Source organism: Callospermophilus lateralis, chromosome 1 (assembly GCF_048772815.1).
Source record: "Callospermophilus lateralis isolate mCalLat2 chromosome 1, mCalLat2.hap1, whole genome shotgun sequence".
Lineage (NCBI taxonomy): Eukaryota > Metazoa > Chordata > Mammalia > Rodentia > Sciuridae > Callospermophilus > Callospermophilus lateralis.
In genome coordinates, this window is record NC_135305.1 from 94,366,296 (window position 1) to 94,380,211 (window position 13,916).

General features: G+C 34.4%; 1 protein-coding gene across 3 annotated transcripts in view; it reads right to left on the reverse strand.

Annotated features, from left to right (window-relative positions):
• Vps41 (VPS41 subunit of HOPS complex) overlaps positions 1 to 13,916 on the reverse strand; it is a 166,604-nt gene that overhangs the window by 91,011 nt on the left and 61,677 nt on the right. For all 3 annotated transcript variants that reach the window (XM_076836307.2, XM_076836312.2, XM_076836319.2), the window contains exons 5-6: positions 9,236 to 9,310; positions 901 to 963 (exon numbers count right to left, since the gene is read on the reverse strand). In XM_076836307.2, the coding sequence (XP_076692422.2) occupies positions 901 to 963; positions 9,236 to 9,310 (138 nt within the window). The remainder of the gene's footprint in view (positions 1 to 900; positions 964 to 9,235; positions 9,311 to 13,916) is intronic.

The window sequence follows — 13,916 nt, forward strand, 5'->3', positions numbered from 1 at the left end:
ATCACCACTCTCCTGTTTAAATCACCCTTCCTTATGGTAAATCTTCGCCTTTATAAAACACATGTCAGATCTTATCTCTCCTTTACCTAATGGTCAATAAGTGTTTGAATAAACAAATGGGTAAAAAAAAGAATGACCTCTTCTTTTTTAACAAGCACACTTTACCATAATTGTTAGATCTAAAACTGGTCTTCTTGCCTCTTGTCTATCAGACCAGCAAACTATATAGTATACAAGGACTGTATTAATTTTCCTAAAAATTAGCTTAATTAATGTCATTCCTTTATTCTTAAACATTCAATAATTTCCTTTTATCAGACAGAGTCCAATTCCTTAGCTTTCAGACTGAGCTAGCTCTAGTCAGTCAGTCTGTATACTTCTCTGGACAAATCAGTCTTTTATGCATCACCTAAACTAGACTCTTCCTGAACACAATGTGAACTTTCTAACACCTCCGTTTCTATTTTGTTATTCTTCCACATGGAAAGCCAGCTTTTCTATCTGCCCCTGTCCATTTATTAAAGCCCAGTCAAATATTGCTCCATCTATGAAGCCATCACTAAAAAGAATTGCAAATAGTGACTTTTTATCTTTGAACTGTAGTGCTATTTTACCTAAGTTTTTAAGCACAGACTGTGTATCTGTGTCAGTGGGTGTCCATGTATGTGCATGCATGTCAATATAATCACCAAAATAAAAACTCCCTGAAGATAGTCACATCACAGTCTCTTAATGTACATCCTGCTCTCATTTCACAGCATCCAAATGGTATCAGCATATCATAACTGATGAACAGACATTGACTGACAAAATTAATACAGGACTGGATTGGTAATATTTGAATTACTGATAATCTTTATTGCCTGAGATGAAAAAACCTTAGAAAGATTAAAAACTTACTTTAATAGGACAGTCAAAAGTCTCGTGAAATTCTTCTCCAGAATATAATCCAAATACCTGCACCTAAAAATTAAACAGATCATGTTAGTTCAACGTGACAATAGAAAAGACTGCTGAGTCAGTGAGAATACTATTCAATTATAATAGCAACTAAAAATAACAAAAGTAGAACATTTAATAATTCTAATACCCTACCGTCACTATTAAATTCTCAGGGTAAACAATTCCATAAGGGTAAGAGGACTCTATTGCTATTAAGCTTTCATAAGCATCCTATGGACAAAATTCCCTTCACTTATTACAAATTTATTAAATGGATGCCAACCTTCAAAAATGAAGTAGATATAAACAGGTTACTAATATTCTTTTATGAACTTCCCATAAGTTATCCTAAAGAAAGTATTATTTTATCCCTTAAAGGAAAAGGGAGCATGTGCATATGTGTTGTGTGTACATATATACATATATCATATACATATACAGGTATATATCAGCCACGTAGATCAATGTGGTAAAAGATTAGGTGAACTGCACTTCATTTTCAATCTTATGCTAAATCTAGAGTGTATAAATGCAATATTTAAGTTCCCACTTATCAGTGCCTACCTTAAAGTTGTTTCAGACTACTTTGTTCATATTTTTATGATTTTGAGTCCTTTAATTAGAACATAGCAACAAAAAATGAAAAGGAAATCTGAGGTATAATATATACACTGTAAAGGATACAAAAAATTAATTTACAGCTTGACACATTTTTTTATGACATCAATCTAACCTGCCAACCATCAGTCAAATCAAGAAACAGAACCCATGAAAACCCTCTGTGCCCTTTCCTGACTAATACTACCTTCAAATTAACCACTATCCTAGAATACATCACCATGGATAAGTCATGCTGGTGTGTGAATTTTATATAAGTGGAATTATGTACTACTCCACTGGCTTCTTCATTTAAATTTTCTCCATGGGATTTATCCATATTGTTACATATAGTAGTAGTTGGTTCTCTGCCATTGATGTATGGCATTTAAATGTATGGCTATAATTCATGTATCCCTTCCACTAATGACCACTCGGGGCGTCCCCAGATTGGGGCTATTATGAATAAATAATACGCTGAATAACACTCATTACAAATATTTTGGTACACTTTTATGCACATCTATAAAGGGTGTATAACTTGGGATGGAAATGCTACATCATAGGTTGCAAACACGTTCACATTTAATAGACAGTAAAACTACTTCATAAACTGATTTTAATCAATTTATGTACTTGCAAATAAAGGATGATAATTTCAGGAGATCTTAAAGACCTGAAACTAAGTAATAGTATTAGGGCCAATGGGAACTATTTCCCAATACTTGAGACATGTTCGTTCTTCTAGTCTCCAGGGTAATGTCATTTTTTTTCTTTAAATTTTGGAGGTAAAAAAATAAATAAATAAAAAAATTTGGAGGAATTCACCAGTGAAGTCCTTTGTGTCTAATGGCTTTGCTTCAAACAAGGTCTGAATGCTTGTGCTGCCCGAATTTCTTATGCTGAAATCTAACCCTCAAGGTGATAGTGTTAAGAGGTTATTACTTTCAGGAGGGCTGTGCCCTCATGGGTGGGTTATTAGTTCCTTTATAAAAGGAATCAAGAGTATTAGCTAGACCCTTATTCCAACTGCCTTCTACCATGTAACAATAGAATATTCATCCTTCTGCTATGAAAACACAGTGACAAGGTGCCACGTTGGAAGCAGAGAAAGCAGCCCTCATAACACTGAATCAGTATCTTCATATTAGACTTACCAGCCTCCAGATCTGTGAGGAATAAGTTTTTGTCATTTAAAAATAACCCAGTCTAAGCTATGCTATTACAGTAGCACAAACATGCTAAATAAGAGTTCTCTATGAGGTTTTTATTAACAAATTTAATTTTTATATAGATATAAGACTATCCAAGCTTTCAATTTCTTCTTGTTTTAATTTTAAGTAAATTGCAAGGGGTTCATTCTTTCAAGTCACAAGCAAAAAAAATTCACTCATATGATTTTTGAAGAAAGCTTCATGCATTAACAGATAAAATCTTCAAGATGTTCCACTCATTTTGCGACTATTGCTTTCATACATTTGTGCAGGTATGTTATTTGAGTTCCAGTAATAGCATATGATACAATGTAACCCAGAGGGAATTTGATTTACCTTGAAGTTGTCTCTTTTTGCCATGTCAAGAATACATTCTAAGAGAAAACCTCAGGGTAAATATGTATTCTTGACATGGCAAATACAGATACGCCTACTACCACTTTATGTTTCATTGTTCAGAGTGTATAAAGTCATTGTTTTTATATAAATGTACAAGTACAGGATATACTGAATTTGTTACAAAATAGTGGTTAAGAAGTAAGAAAAGGGAAGATTTGTATTCAGAATTTGACTTCACCATGGGAAGTTTAACTTGACAGATCCCCAAAACTCTAAGAAAACTGGGTAAGAAGATCTTGTATCACCTGAATCTTAGTGAAGGGAATCAACAAGTGGCCCCCTTAGTGAAGTGTCCTCAGTATGAACTAACTGAAGTTGTAAGATGAATTTCCCTTCTAACAACTGATTCCTTCTCAGCACAGTAATGTCACAACACAGTCTTATGTCAAGCCTTATACTCCTACCACCTTACATCCCTAATGTTTTAATATACTTTATTTCCATGGTTTTCAAACCTGATTAAACATGTAAAATCCATGGATACAAATGGCTGGATCCCACCATAGCAAATCAAACTTTGATGGGGTAAAGTGATTTTTTTCTCATTATTTATTTATTTTTTAGTTGTAGTTGGATACAATACCTTTATTTTACTTATGTATTTTTATGTGGTACTGAGGACTGAACCCTGGGCCTCTCACATGCTAGGAGAATGCTCTACCAATGAGTCATAACCCCAGCCCTAAAATGATATTTTTAAAGGTTCATAATGGACACTACGTTGCTATGGTTGGAGATCTTGTTCTATCTCATTTGATCCTCACAGCCACACTGCCAGGGATAAGATCAAACACCAATGTGCTTGTTTAACAGATGATTCTTCAGTAAATTAAATGATTTGCCTAAGGTTATAACAATCATAAGCATAGTAGTTGGGACAAGAACCCAAGTACTCTAAAGCCCATTCTTCTACATGATATCTTTATATTATATTTATATCTTAATAAGATAGCTTAAAATTTGCAAATAAAGATAATTTTTCACACACCATATTAGAAGAACAGAAGAGAACAAAAACAACAAAAACCAACATTCAAAAGCCTTAAATAGAGAGTGTGAATGTCAGAATTTGAATTAAGGCAACTCAAAGAAGTTGAAAATAAATTAAGATACAAATATGTATGGATATATACAGACAGAAGAGGAGAAAAGAACAAAGCCAAAGACATTCTTAGAAAACAGGAATTGTTATTCATCACTATTCTTGAGAACTAGCCAGAAGCAAAAATGCCACCACTGGAGGAGTAACTACACAGGATAGCTTCTAATACTATGCTTAACTGAATAACATTTACCTCCATTGCTCTTATATTCTATTTTCATAAGGAAACACTGCAACTTCACAAGACAAATTTCATTTAAAAAAATCAGTGTCAGTATTATGGTGATTTATAAAAGTGTCAATGTTGTGGTTCACTTCACTAACGTAATATCCCAAACTAACTGGTCACAAATTAGACAACTAAAGTTAACATAGTCCAAAATGATTCTGAGTCATTTCCTTTCTGTCTCCTTCTTTATTTATTTGGCCATTTTGTTGGCAAAAATCAAACTTTTCTGTGAAGGGAATCTCTTCAATAATAGCCCAGACAGTTTTGGCTTCCAGGAGATCTCAGCTAAGAATCAGAAAATTAAAAGTTACAACATAGAGGACCCTTTTGATAATGGTATCCCCTAGAGCAGCCCTATCAACTTCCCACAAAAATACCTAATGAAGAAAAAACATTAATAACAAATGGCTTTATAGCAAATCTCCAGCAAAATCTTAGAAGAATTCTTATGAACTACAGAGAGAGCCACATAAGTACCACAGGGGGTATGTAATATGTTTTACTGCCTTAATAAATAAAACCTAACCCTAATGGAACAGGAAGGAAGATGTATAGTCTTTCTCCACTTTAGCATGGAATTCTATATATTTGTCAACTAAAAAACCATGCCATACCCCACTGGACATAGAGGAACTATGACCAAAATGGCCAGAACACCATACAACCCCTCTGGTTCACATTTCCTCCTAACAACCTCTCTCAAACCCCAGCTTCCAAATAAAAATAGGTCAAGAATGAGAACAGGGGTGCCCATGCAAGCTTTCATTACATCTTGAGCAGTAGTGAACATGACCCTCGCAGGAGAGATTGCTGGTTTTCATACAATCTGCCCAGGTACAAAATCAGGGAGCAGGGAGTGTTAACAGGGGAGCCTTCCACTTCCCCAGGGAGGGCTGCCTTCACTGAATTAATCCAGTCAAAGGAAATCAGGCTCATTTGAAGACCCCTGTTGTCAATCTAAGAAGGTGATTCTCTAACACCCCAAATAAATCAGGCAGGGCCAAGAAAAAGTCAGGCACTGAATCTGTTGCTAACATGGAATCAGGAAGAGATCTTCTCCCTGTTATGAAATAGATAAAACAAAAGAAACAAAAAATACACAATCTATTAAAAAAACTGTAGAATACCACTCCAAAGACTCAGAGAAAAATTATGCTTTTAAAGATGATGCAATGGTAACCACTAGTCAAAGAAAAATTAGAAAACTATTTGGAAACCCCAACAGAAAAACAGGGTGATGATAATGATAACTTCAGTGGTAACTAACAATTACTGTTTCTTCTGTACCAGTAATATCCAAGTAATTTACAGATATGAACTCATTTAGTCGTCCTAATTATCATAAAGTAGGTATTGTGATTATCCCTATTTTATAGGGGAGGAAAGAGACTGAGGCACAGAGACATAAATCACTTATCTGATGTCATACAACTAAAAAGAGACCACATTATTCCATTCCTAACCACTAGGCAGTACTGTCCAATACTTTAAGGCATATAAGAAGTCATAATTGTTGTTGTTTTTTAAATTACATATCAGGTTGATAAGAAAATAGAGCCAGAAGAGAGATTCCAGGAAAATTAAAAATGCAAAATAGAATAAAAATCTATTCCACAAAGCAATAAGGAACAAAATTGACACTGGAAGAAAAGCAAAGCAGCAAAGTAATAAGTAGAAAATCTGTCTCTGACTACAGAGAAATCAAAGGATAAAACCAATGAGAAAGCAAAGTGTGAATTTAAGTTATTATGTAATATGACCACTTCTTCTTACAATCTGTGTGTTTTTAAAAAAAAAAAAAAGGGAGGAGGTTAACAGTACTTATCCATTCTACCTTTTGCATGGAAAAATTTAAGTACCATAATAGAAGAGGGAAACAGGCTAGGCCACAAAGAGGAAATAAATGGCCAAAAAAAAAAAAAAAAAAAGGTAATTTGTAATTGAGTGGCACCTCATGACATTTCCATGAAGGTCTCCTTTTGCATCCCCTGTCCAGCTGAGGCAATGGAGGAACTGGGAAGCCAAGAAATGCACACACCTCAGGGCAGCAGAGTAGGAATACCTGCCCAAAAAGCTGAACACAGCTTTGCACTTGGCCTCTAAGCAATACTGCCTCCAGCCTTGTATTATTGAATTTCTTTGAAGAAATGAAAACAAATGGAACTGAAGTAATAATCAAAATTATAACTGAGGTAAACTTTCCTGAAATGAAAACAATACTTTAGTATATGGACCAAAAGGATTTACTAAGTTCCAGAAAAAATTAATGAAAAGAGACCAAAACTAGACATAAAGTGCCAAAATGAATTATAGGACCATTTATTATTGATGTTTCTTCTTATTGTTATTATTAGAGAAGCCTATTATTATTATTATTATTATTATTATTATTATTATTATTATTCAAGCTCCAAGGCCTACAAAGTGTCAGAAAAATGAGAGTAATAGCTCCAAAATTTGGAGAGAAAAGATTTTGACCCAGAATTTTATAATACTAAAGGGAACATATGCAAGAGATGAGAAACCCTGTATATCTTCATCCTGAAAGTAAACCTATAATAAGATGCCAGTAAAATGAAACTGAATATATATGTAGACACATACACATAAGATAAATGCATTTGTGTATTTCAAAATTTAGAACACAACTACAGAGAAGTCATGGGGAAAAAAGAACAGAAATGAGTCCCTGTGAGCAAACGGGTAAATTTTAACCAACTCTTAGAAATATGACTTCAAAAATAAATGCAAATATCAAAGGTTATCTTTGAAATAAAGATAAATAACTATTTATCTTAACACACTCAAAAAGCAAAGATCACAACAGCCATTTAAAGATGCATTAGGGCTCTGGACTTGTGACTCAGCAGTAGAGTGCCTACCTAGCATGTGCAAGGCCCTGGGTTTGATCCTCAGCATCACATAAAAATAAATAAATAAAATAAAGGTATTATGTCCAACTATAATAACAACAACAAAATATTTTAAACAAAAGATGCATTAAGACTGGATAGCTGGGATTTATCTTTGTAAACATCCTTGGCTTTAATCGTCATTACTCACATTAGTGATTCATTCTGTATTAGTTTCTTAATTTTCACAACACTCATTAACCTATGATAATGCCTGGCTAAAATAAACATGTGCACTCTGAAGATTTACTTTTCGTTCTATTAATGCTAATAAAATGTGAGAAAACCATTTTTTAAAATACATCATAGGTCGATATGAAAATATGGCAGTCATAAACTTTACTAAAATAGGCAAACAAAGGTGTTTGTTAACAAGGGTACCATGAGATATCTCGGGGTCATGTCACTATGCACTAGATGAAGTAGTTAAAATATTCCATTTTCACAGTAATTCTTCAACATTTCTGAAAATTCCTAAAATATCTTAGCAAAAACTCTATATGCAATTAAAACCTTAAATATTCTCTTTCATCAAATTAAATTGATTATCAGTCTGGAATAAATTTTTTGCATTTATGAAAACTAACTTTCTCTGCAAATACATGAACATAAAAGTGTTTCAATAGTGTGGATAATTTTTCTCAATTTCTGCACAAACTAACTCTTTCCTCCTCTCCTCTGACAACTACGTTCATCTCAGAATTTCACAAAGTACTGGAAAATTTGACAGTGCTTTTTGAAAAGCACTAGTGTTACAATTACTGTTTGAAAAGACTCTTTGGGCAACATTAGACTTCGATATACAGAATGCATTCTCATATGTCAAAAGGATTTCACGTTGCTTTTATTAATAGATTAATAAGTATAACATTGTTAATAGATACAAATGGTTATAACTCTTTTTACTGAGTATATTGTTTTTAATTTGCTCATCTTAATGGCCCACTGAATTTAAAGCCCATAAAAATACAAAATTAGATTAGGAAATCTCTATTCAGTAGGGAATACGTAAGGTTCTATAATGATTCTTAATGCAGTCTCTTCTTAAACTGTTATTGTAGAAAAGTAGCTTAAATACACTGTGCATTAGAATTTTATCATTGCAAACCAACATTAGAAAAGACTTCCATCGACTTAAAAACAAAAAAGACATTCTTATAAGTGAAAAATCAATCACTGCAACCACTAAATGTCACAACTCAACATCAGCAAGAAGCACTGATAATTGTTAGTTATACACTGCACAAATGATGTATGTCCTCGGTCAAGGAAGTAGGTGCCAGGTTTTTAGAAAACTGTACATATATTGATTTTACATTTATTTAATGTGGCCATTGTAAGACACTTTATTCTTCTGATAAACTATGATTGCTTATCAAAAGATTCTATAATTCAAGAGAAACATTCATAACTTGTGTGTGAAAATGAAAACCACCAGCCTACAGAAATCATGCCCACAAAATCCAATTTTGTGGATTTATGGCAGAAAGGCATTAAGCTACTGTCTTGCAGGAACTGCAGACTAGTCACTGAGGTGTTAAGTGGCATAGAAGTAATGATTAAGGTGACACGTCACCCTGCCACAGCTGTTAATCAGCTTAATACTAGTTATATTATTGACATTCTTGTAATTACATTTCCTAAGGCACATTTGTGCAAAATATATTTTACTTTAATAATAAGCAATCGGAAGCAAGTCCAATATTCAAAAGAATAATCAGGGTTCTCTTAATGCAGGTACATAGTAAGCAGAATGCATTTCTGATCACCTGGGGTCGGATAAAATCATAGCACTCAGTGCTGGACCAGGAACTTGGACAGGACCCTGTCCTCACCATACCTTGCCATCCTCTGAACACACGCCCATGTGTTCTCCGCTTTCATCCAGGCTAATCTGATTTATCTTCACAGGACTCTATAAAAAACAAACAAAAAGGACACATAAAACTTCAGGAAACCATCTATCAATAATCAAATACCTTTGCTCTTTGTAAAATTTAAGTGATATAAGTTGTTTATTAGTTTAATCCATGAGTCAGAGATGTATTCTATTTTGCAAATAAATACAGTAAAAAACACCTTTGTTTCACAGACATATAATAAGCGCAGAAACCCCAACTTTTTCCAGATTTTCTATTTCGTATATTTAAAGTATCAGCCAAAATGTTACTTCTTACACATTGAAAGATGCTGCTGAGAGACATTCTCATGTATAGGATGAGACAGCTGGCACAGAATCCTTCACATCTGGATCCCTAAATCATGGCACAAGCAACACTCTCATGATGCAGTCCATGAAAAATAAGCTCACTTTTTAAAAGGTCCTAGAATGTTAGAAAAGGAAAGCTCCTTGAAGCCCACAGCAAAGACCAACAACAGAGAAAAGAGCAGAGCCAGGGCTACAACCTTGAGAGCAAGAAGTGAAGACACACACTGCAAAGGGAACACTGTTTGGGGCAGTCAACAAACTGCAAAGACAAAAACAAATGCTGCACTGGGAAAGCACCTATAAGAGCAAGGCTGACTTCTGGCCAGGGAGTCTTCCTTGGATTAATGCTTCCTCGAATTGAATATCTTCTGTCAACAGTTCCCTCATTCTGACCTTCTTTGTACCAAACAACATTTTAATATCCATTTCACTCTCTTCAAGTACAAATCCCATATAGCTCTGATTGCACTTTAAACAGCAACTTTTATGATCTGTTTCAAATTACAATAGATGCATGTAGACTAGATTTTTTTTGTCTTCTTCACTATAATACTATCTATATGTGACAATTTAAATTGTACGTTAAATTCCTTAAAATTTAAAAATTCAGTTACTTAGTTGTAACATGTTAACTGCTCAAAAGTCATGTGACTGGGCTACCATACTGGAAAATACATGGATCACAACATCCTCCTCATCACAAGAGCATTCTATTGGGCAGTGCTGTTATACCTACAAAACTGAGACCTAGTGCTAAATGCAACCAAGAAATCAAGCCTTCATCATGAGATCTTCTCCTCCACCCACCCAGCACTTTTTTTTTTCTTACTGCAAGTTATAAGTAACTTTTCTTTCCTTACACATGTCAAAAGTTACGTACTTGTTCTTGGACTCCATTACTGAAAGGTTCAGGGCCTGTCCTAACATTCTCTGAATCACGTTTTTTTTAATTTATTTACTTATTCTAATTTGTTATACATGACAGCAGAAGGCATTTCAATTCATAGTACATTTATGAAGCATAATTTTTCATTTCTCTGGTTGTACATAAAGTAGGATCACACCATTCCTGTCTTCATACATGTACTTGGGGTAATGATGTCCACCTCATTCCATCATCTTTCCTATCCCCTGGTCCCTCTCTTCCCCTCTCTCCTCTTTGTCCTATCCAAAGTTCTGAATGACACATTATCTGACATTCGGCTTTAGAAGTGATCAGCTAAGGATGATGACCTTCATCTCACTAGGAAAATGAAGCTAAAAGACTTTATGTAGGTGGTCTAAAGCCAGGGTACTAAGTGGCTGAACCACACAATGATATTCTAAGAACAAATAAACTGAACTTTTCATTACAACACACGTTTCTCCCTGGATAGAAAATTATACCATCACATGAGCAATATTACAGGGGAAAAAAATCACAACTCCATTTAAAGTATGATAATCCCCTTTCCCTCCTGTCTCTGCTAGCAACAGAAGATTTTTTAAACTTATTTTTCTACCAATGATCAATATTCATTGATTCATTTCCCTGACTACTAATATACTTAAGGTGTTTTTCTTAGTCTATTGGTCAATTGATTTGCTCTCCTCTAAAATGATGGCTCATTATTTTTCTATTAACATGTTTCTTGTTTTATATTCACCCAGACATTATATTTGTTTTCTCCTTTTCTCCAAAGATGGTTATTGCTTTATTTATTATATTTATGCCTTAAATCTTTTTGGGATTCATTTTATTTTCTGCCAAATGGATACCCAGTTGGGCTAGCCCCAGTTATTAAATAACCTATCCTGATCTACTCCTGAAGAGAACTATGTTTATCATATAATAAATATTCATATACAGAGAAAACCTTCTCCATTTTTAAGAATGATCTCTCTGTCCATTTTTTATACCAATTCAACACTGATTTAATTAAACAGGTTGCATATAGTATGTCCTGACATCTAGTAAGGTAAGCTCCTGTCTCAGTTTCCACTATTTTGCTTGGCTTTATCAAATATTCATTCTTCCATATAAATTTTAAGATAAAATGACCCAAAACTGTTAAAGATAATGGTCACTATTCAATTGAAACTTACTTAATCCGAAAGGAGCATATAACCTACGGATATGCCCTTCTCTTTACTTCCATGACACCACATTTGTCTGGTTTTCTTTTTAAATTTCTGGCTGCTCTGTCTGTCTCTTTTGCTGGATATTCTTCCTCTCCTGATTTCCATATCTAATAGTTTTGTCTTTGTGTCTCTCCTCTTTTACATCTGTACTCAATGTTGGTATTCTTTGTTACAGATGATGAAAGGACTCCTAAATTTATATCTACAGACCTTATCTCTCCCTATTCCAGAACAATATATGACTGTTATTTTATAACTGTACTTGGATGCCTAATAGGCATTTCATCTAAAGTATAACCAAACCTAAGATCTTCATATTTCCTTCTGAAGGAGATCTTCCTGATGTGCTCCCCATCTCAGTTAATGACTTCTACATTTTCCAGTTCCCCAAGGCAAACACCGTGGAGTCATTTCTGTATCTCATCTTTCTTTCCCACTCTCTATCATATCTGTCAGAAATTCTATCACCTCTTCAGACAAAATTTATCAAGACTTCAACCACATTTCACTATCCCTAAGTTGCCATCCTGGTCCAAATCACTATCATTCTTGTATGGATTATCATAAGTCTCCTCAATAGTTGACCTTGTCCTGCCCTAATTTTCCAAAGTGACACTGTTAACTGGTTCAGAAGATGTTACTACTTTGTTCAAAACTCTCCAGTGGCCCCCCATCTCAAGATTAAAGCCAAACTTTTTAGTATGATCTGTAGTCACAAATGATCTGGCTCCCGCCCTCCCTCCAACTTCTGACCTATGGCTTCTTCCCCCTCCTTCTCTCTATTACAATTATGATGACCTTTTGTTGTTTCACCAGCCTTTGCATTTGTTTACCCTATGCTTGTAATGATTTCACATTTGCTCTTCAGAAAACAAAAGGAAAAATCCCCCAAAAAACTATTAATAAAGCTAATTTATCCTAGAAATAAAAAGCTGGTTTAACAGAGAGATATCAATCTGTGTGTGTGTGTGTGTGTGTGTATGTGTGTGTATTTTGTTTTGTTGGTACTGGGAATTAAACCCAGGAGCACTCTACCACTACATTCCCAGCCTTTTATTTTAAAATTTTGTTTTGAAAAAGGGTCTCACTGTTGCCTAGGCCGGCTCAAACACGGGATCTTTTGCTCAGCCTCCCAGGTCACTGGGATTATAGATGTGTGTAACCATGCTCAGTCAGTATACTTTTCTACATTAATAAAAGACAAAAATCACAGGTCCTCTCAATAAATGGAGAAAGTAGTAAACTCCTAGCATACAAGGAGAAAAATTTCTCAGTCTCATAAAGGGTATTTATCAGTGGTTAGCAAATAAATTGTACTGCACTTAATAGTAGACTGTTGAGACCTTACCTTCTGTTAATGGTACTGATTCTTCTAATCCATAAGCACACAGCATTCCTCTATTTACTTAGATTTTCTTCAATGTCATTGAACAAAGTTTTATACTTTTCCCTTTAGGTCTTACCTTGTTTGACAATTTCATTCTAAGTACAGCAATGACAGTAAGCATTCTTGCCTCCTTCCTGACATGCAGAATCCAATTAACACAAATAGACAAAACAATATTACACATGTGGGGGAGCACGCACAGGGTGTAAAACAAAAAAAGAAAATCTAAAAAGTTCTTACTGTAAAAGTCAACATAGTGACTGTCTCTAGGAAAGGGAGAAAACTGTGATCCGGAAGGGCTGCCAGCTCTATTTGTGCAGAATTTGTGCATAATATTTTTCCAATTATCACTGGCCACAAAACAAAGACCAGAAAATAATGTGTAATTATAATAATCACTTCTGCTTTGAGAAGTCATTTTATTTAGTTTCATTTCCAAGGATGTCAATGTTATAATCCCCTTATCTGTAGAGGATTCAGTCTAAGACATCCAGTGGATACCAAATCCTATTTATAAACACTGGTACTAAAACAGAAGTTCTGATGCCAAAACAGCTACTAAGTGACTAACAGGAACGTAGCATATACAACAAGGAAAGGAATGATTCACACTCCAGGTAAGATAGCAAGAGATTTCATTACACAACTCAGAACAATGATCAATTATAAATTATTTGTTTCTAGTACATTCCATCTAATGTTTTCTTTTGGACAGCTGACCAAAGAAAAACAAAAACATGAATAACAGAGGGCTGCTATAGCTGCTTATTTACCTGTGTTATTAATAAATTCTAAGTGATGGGA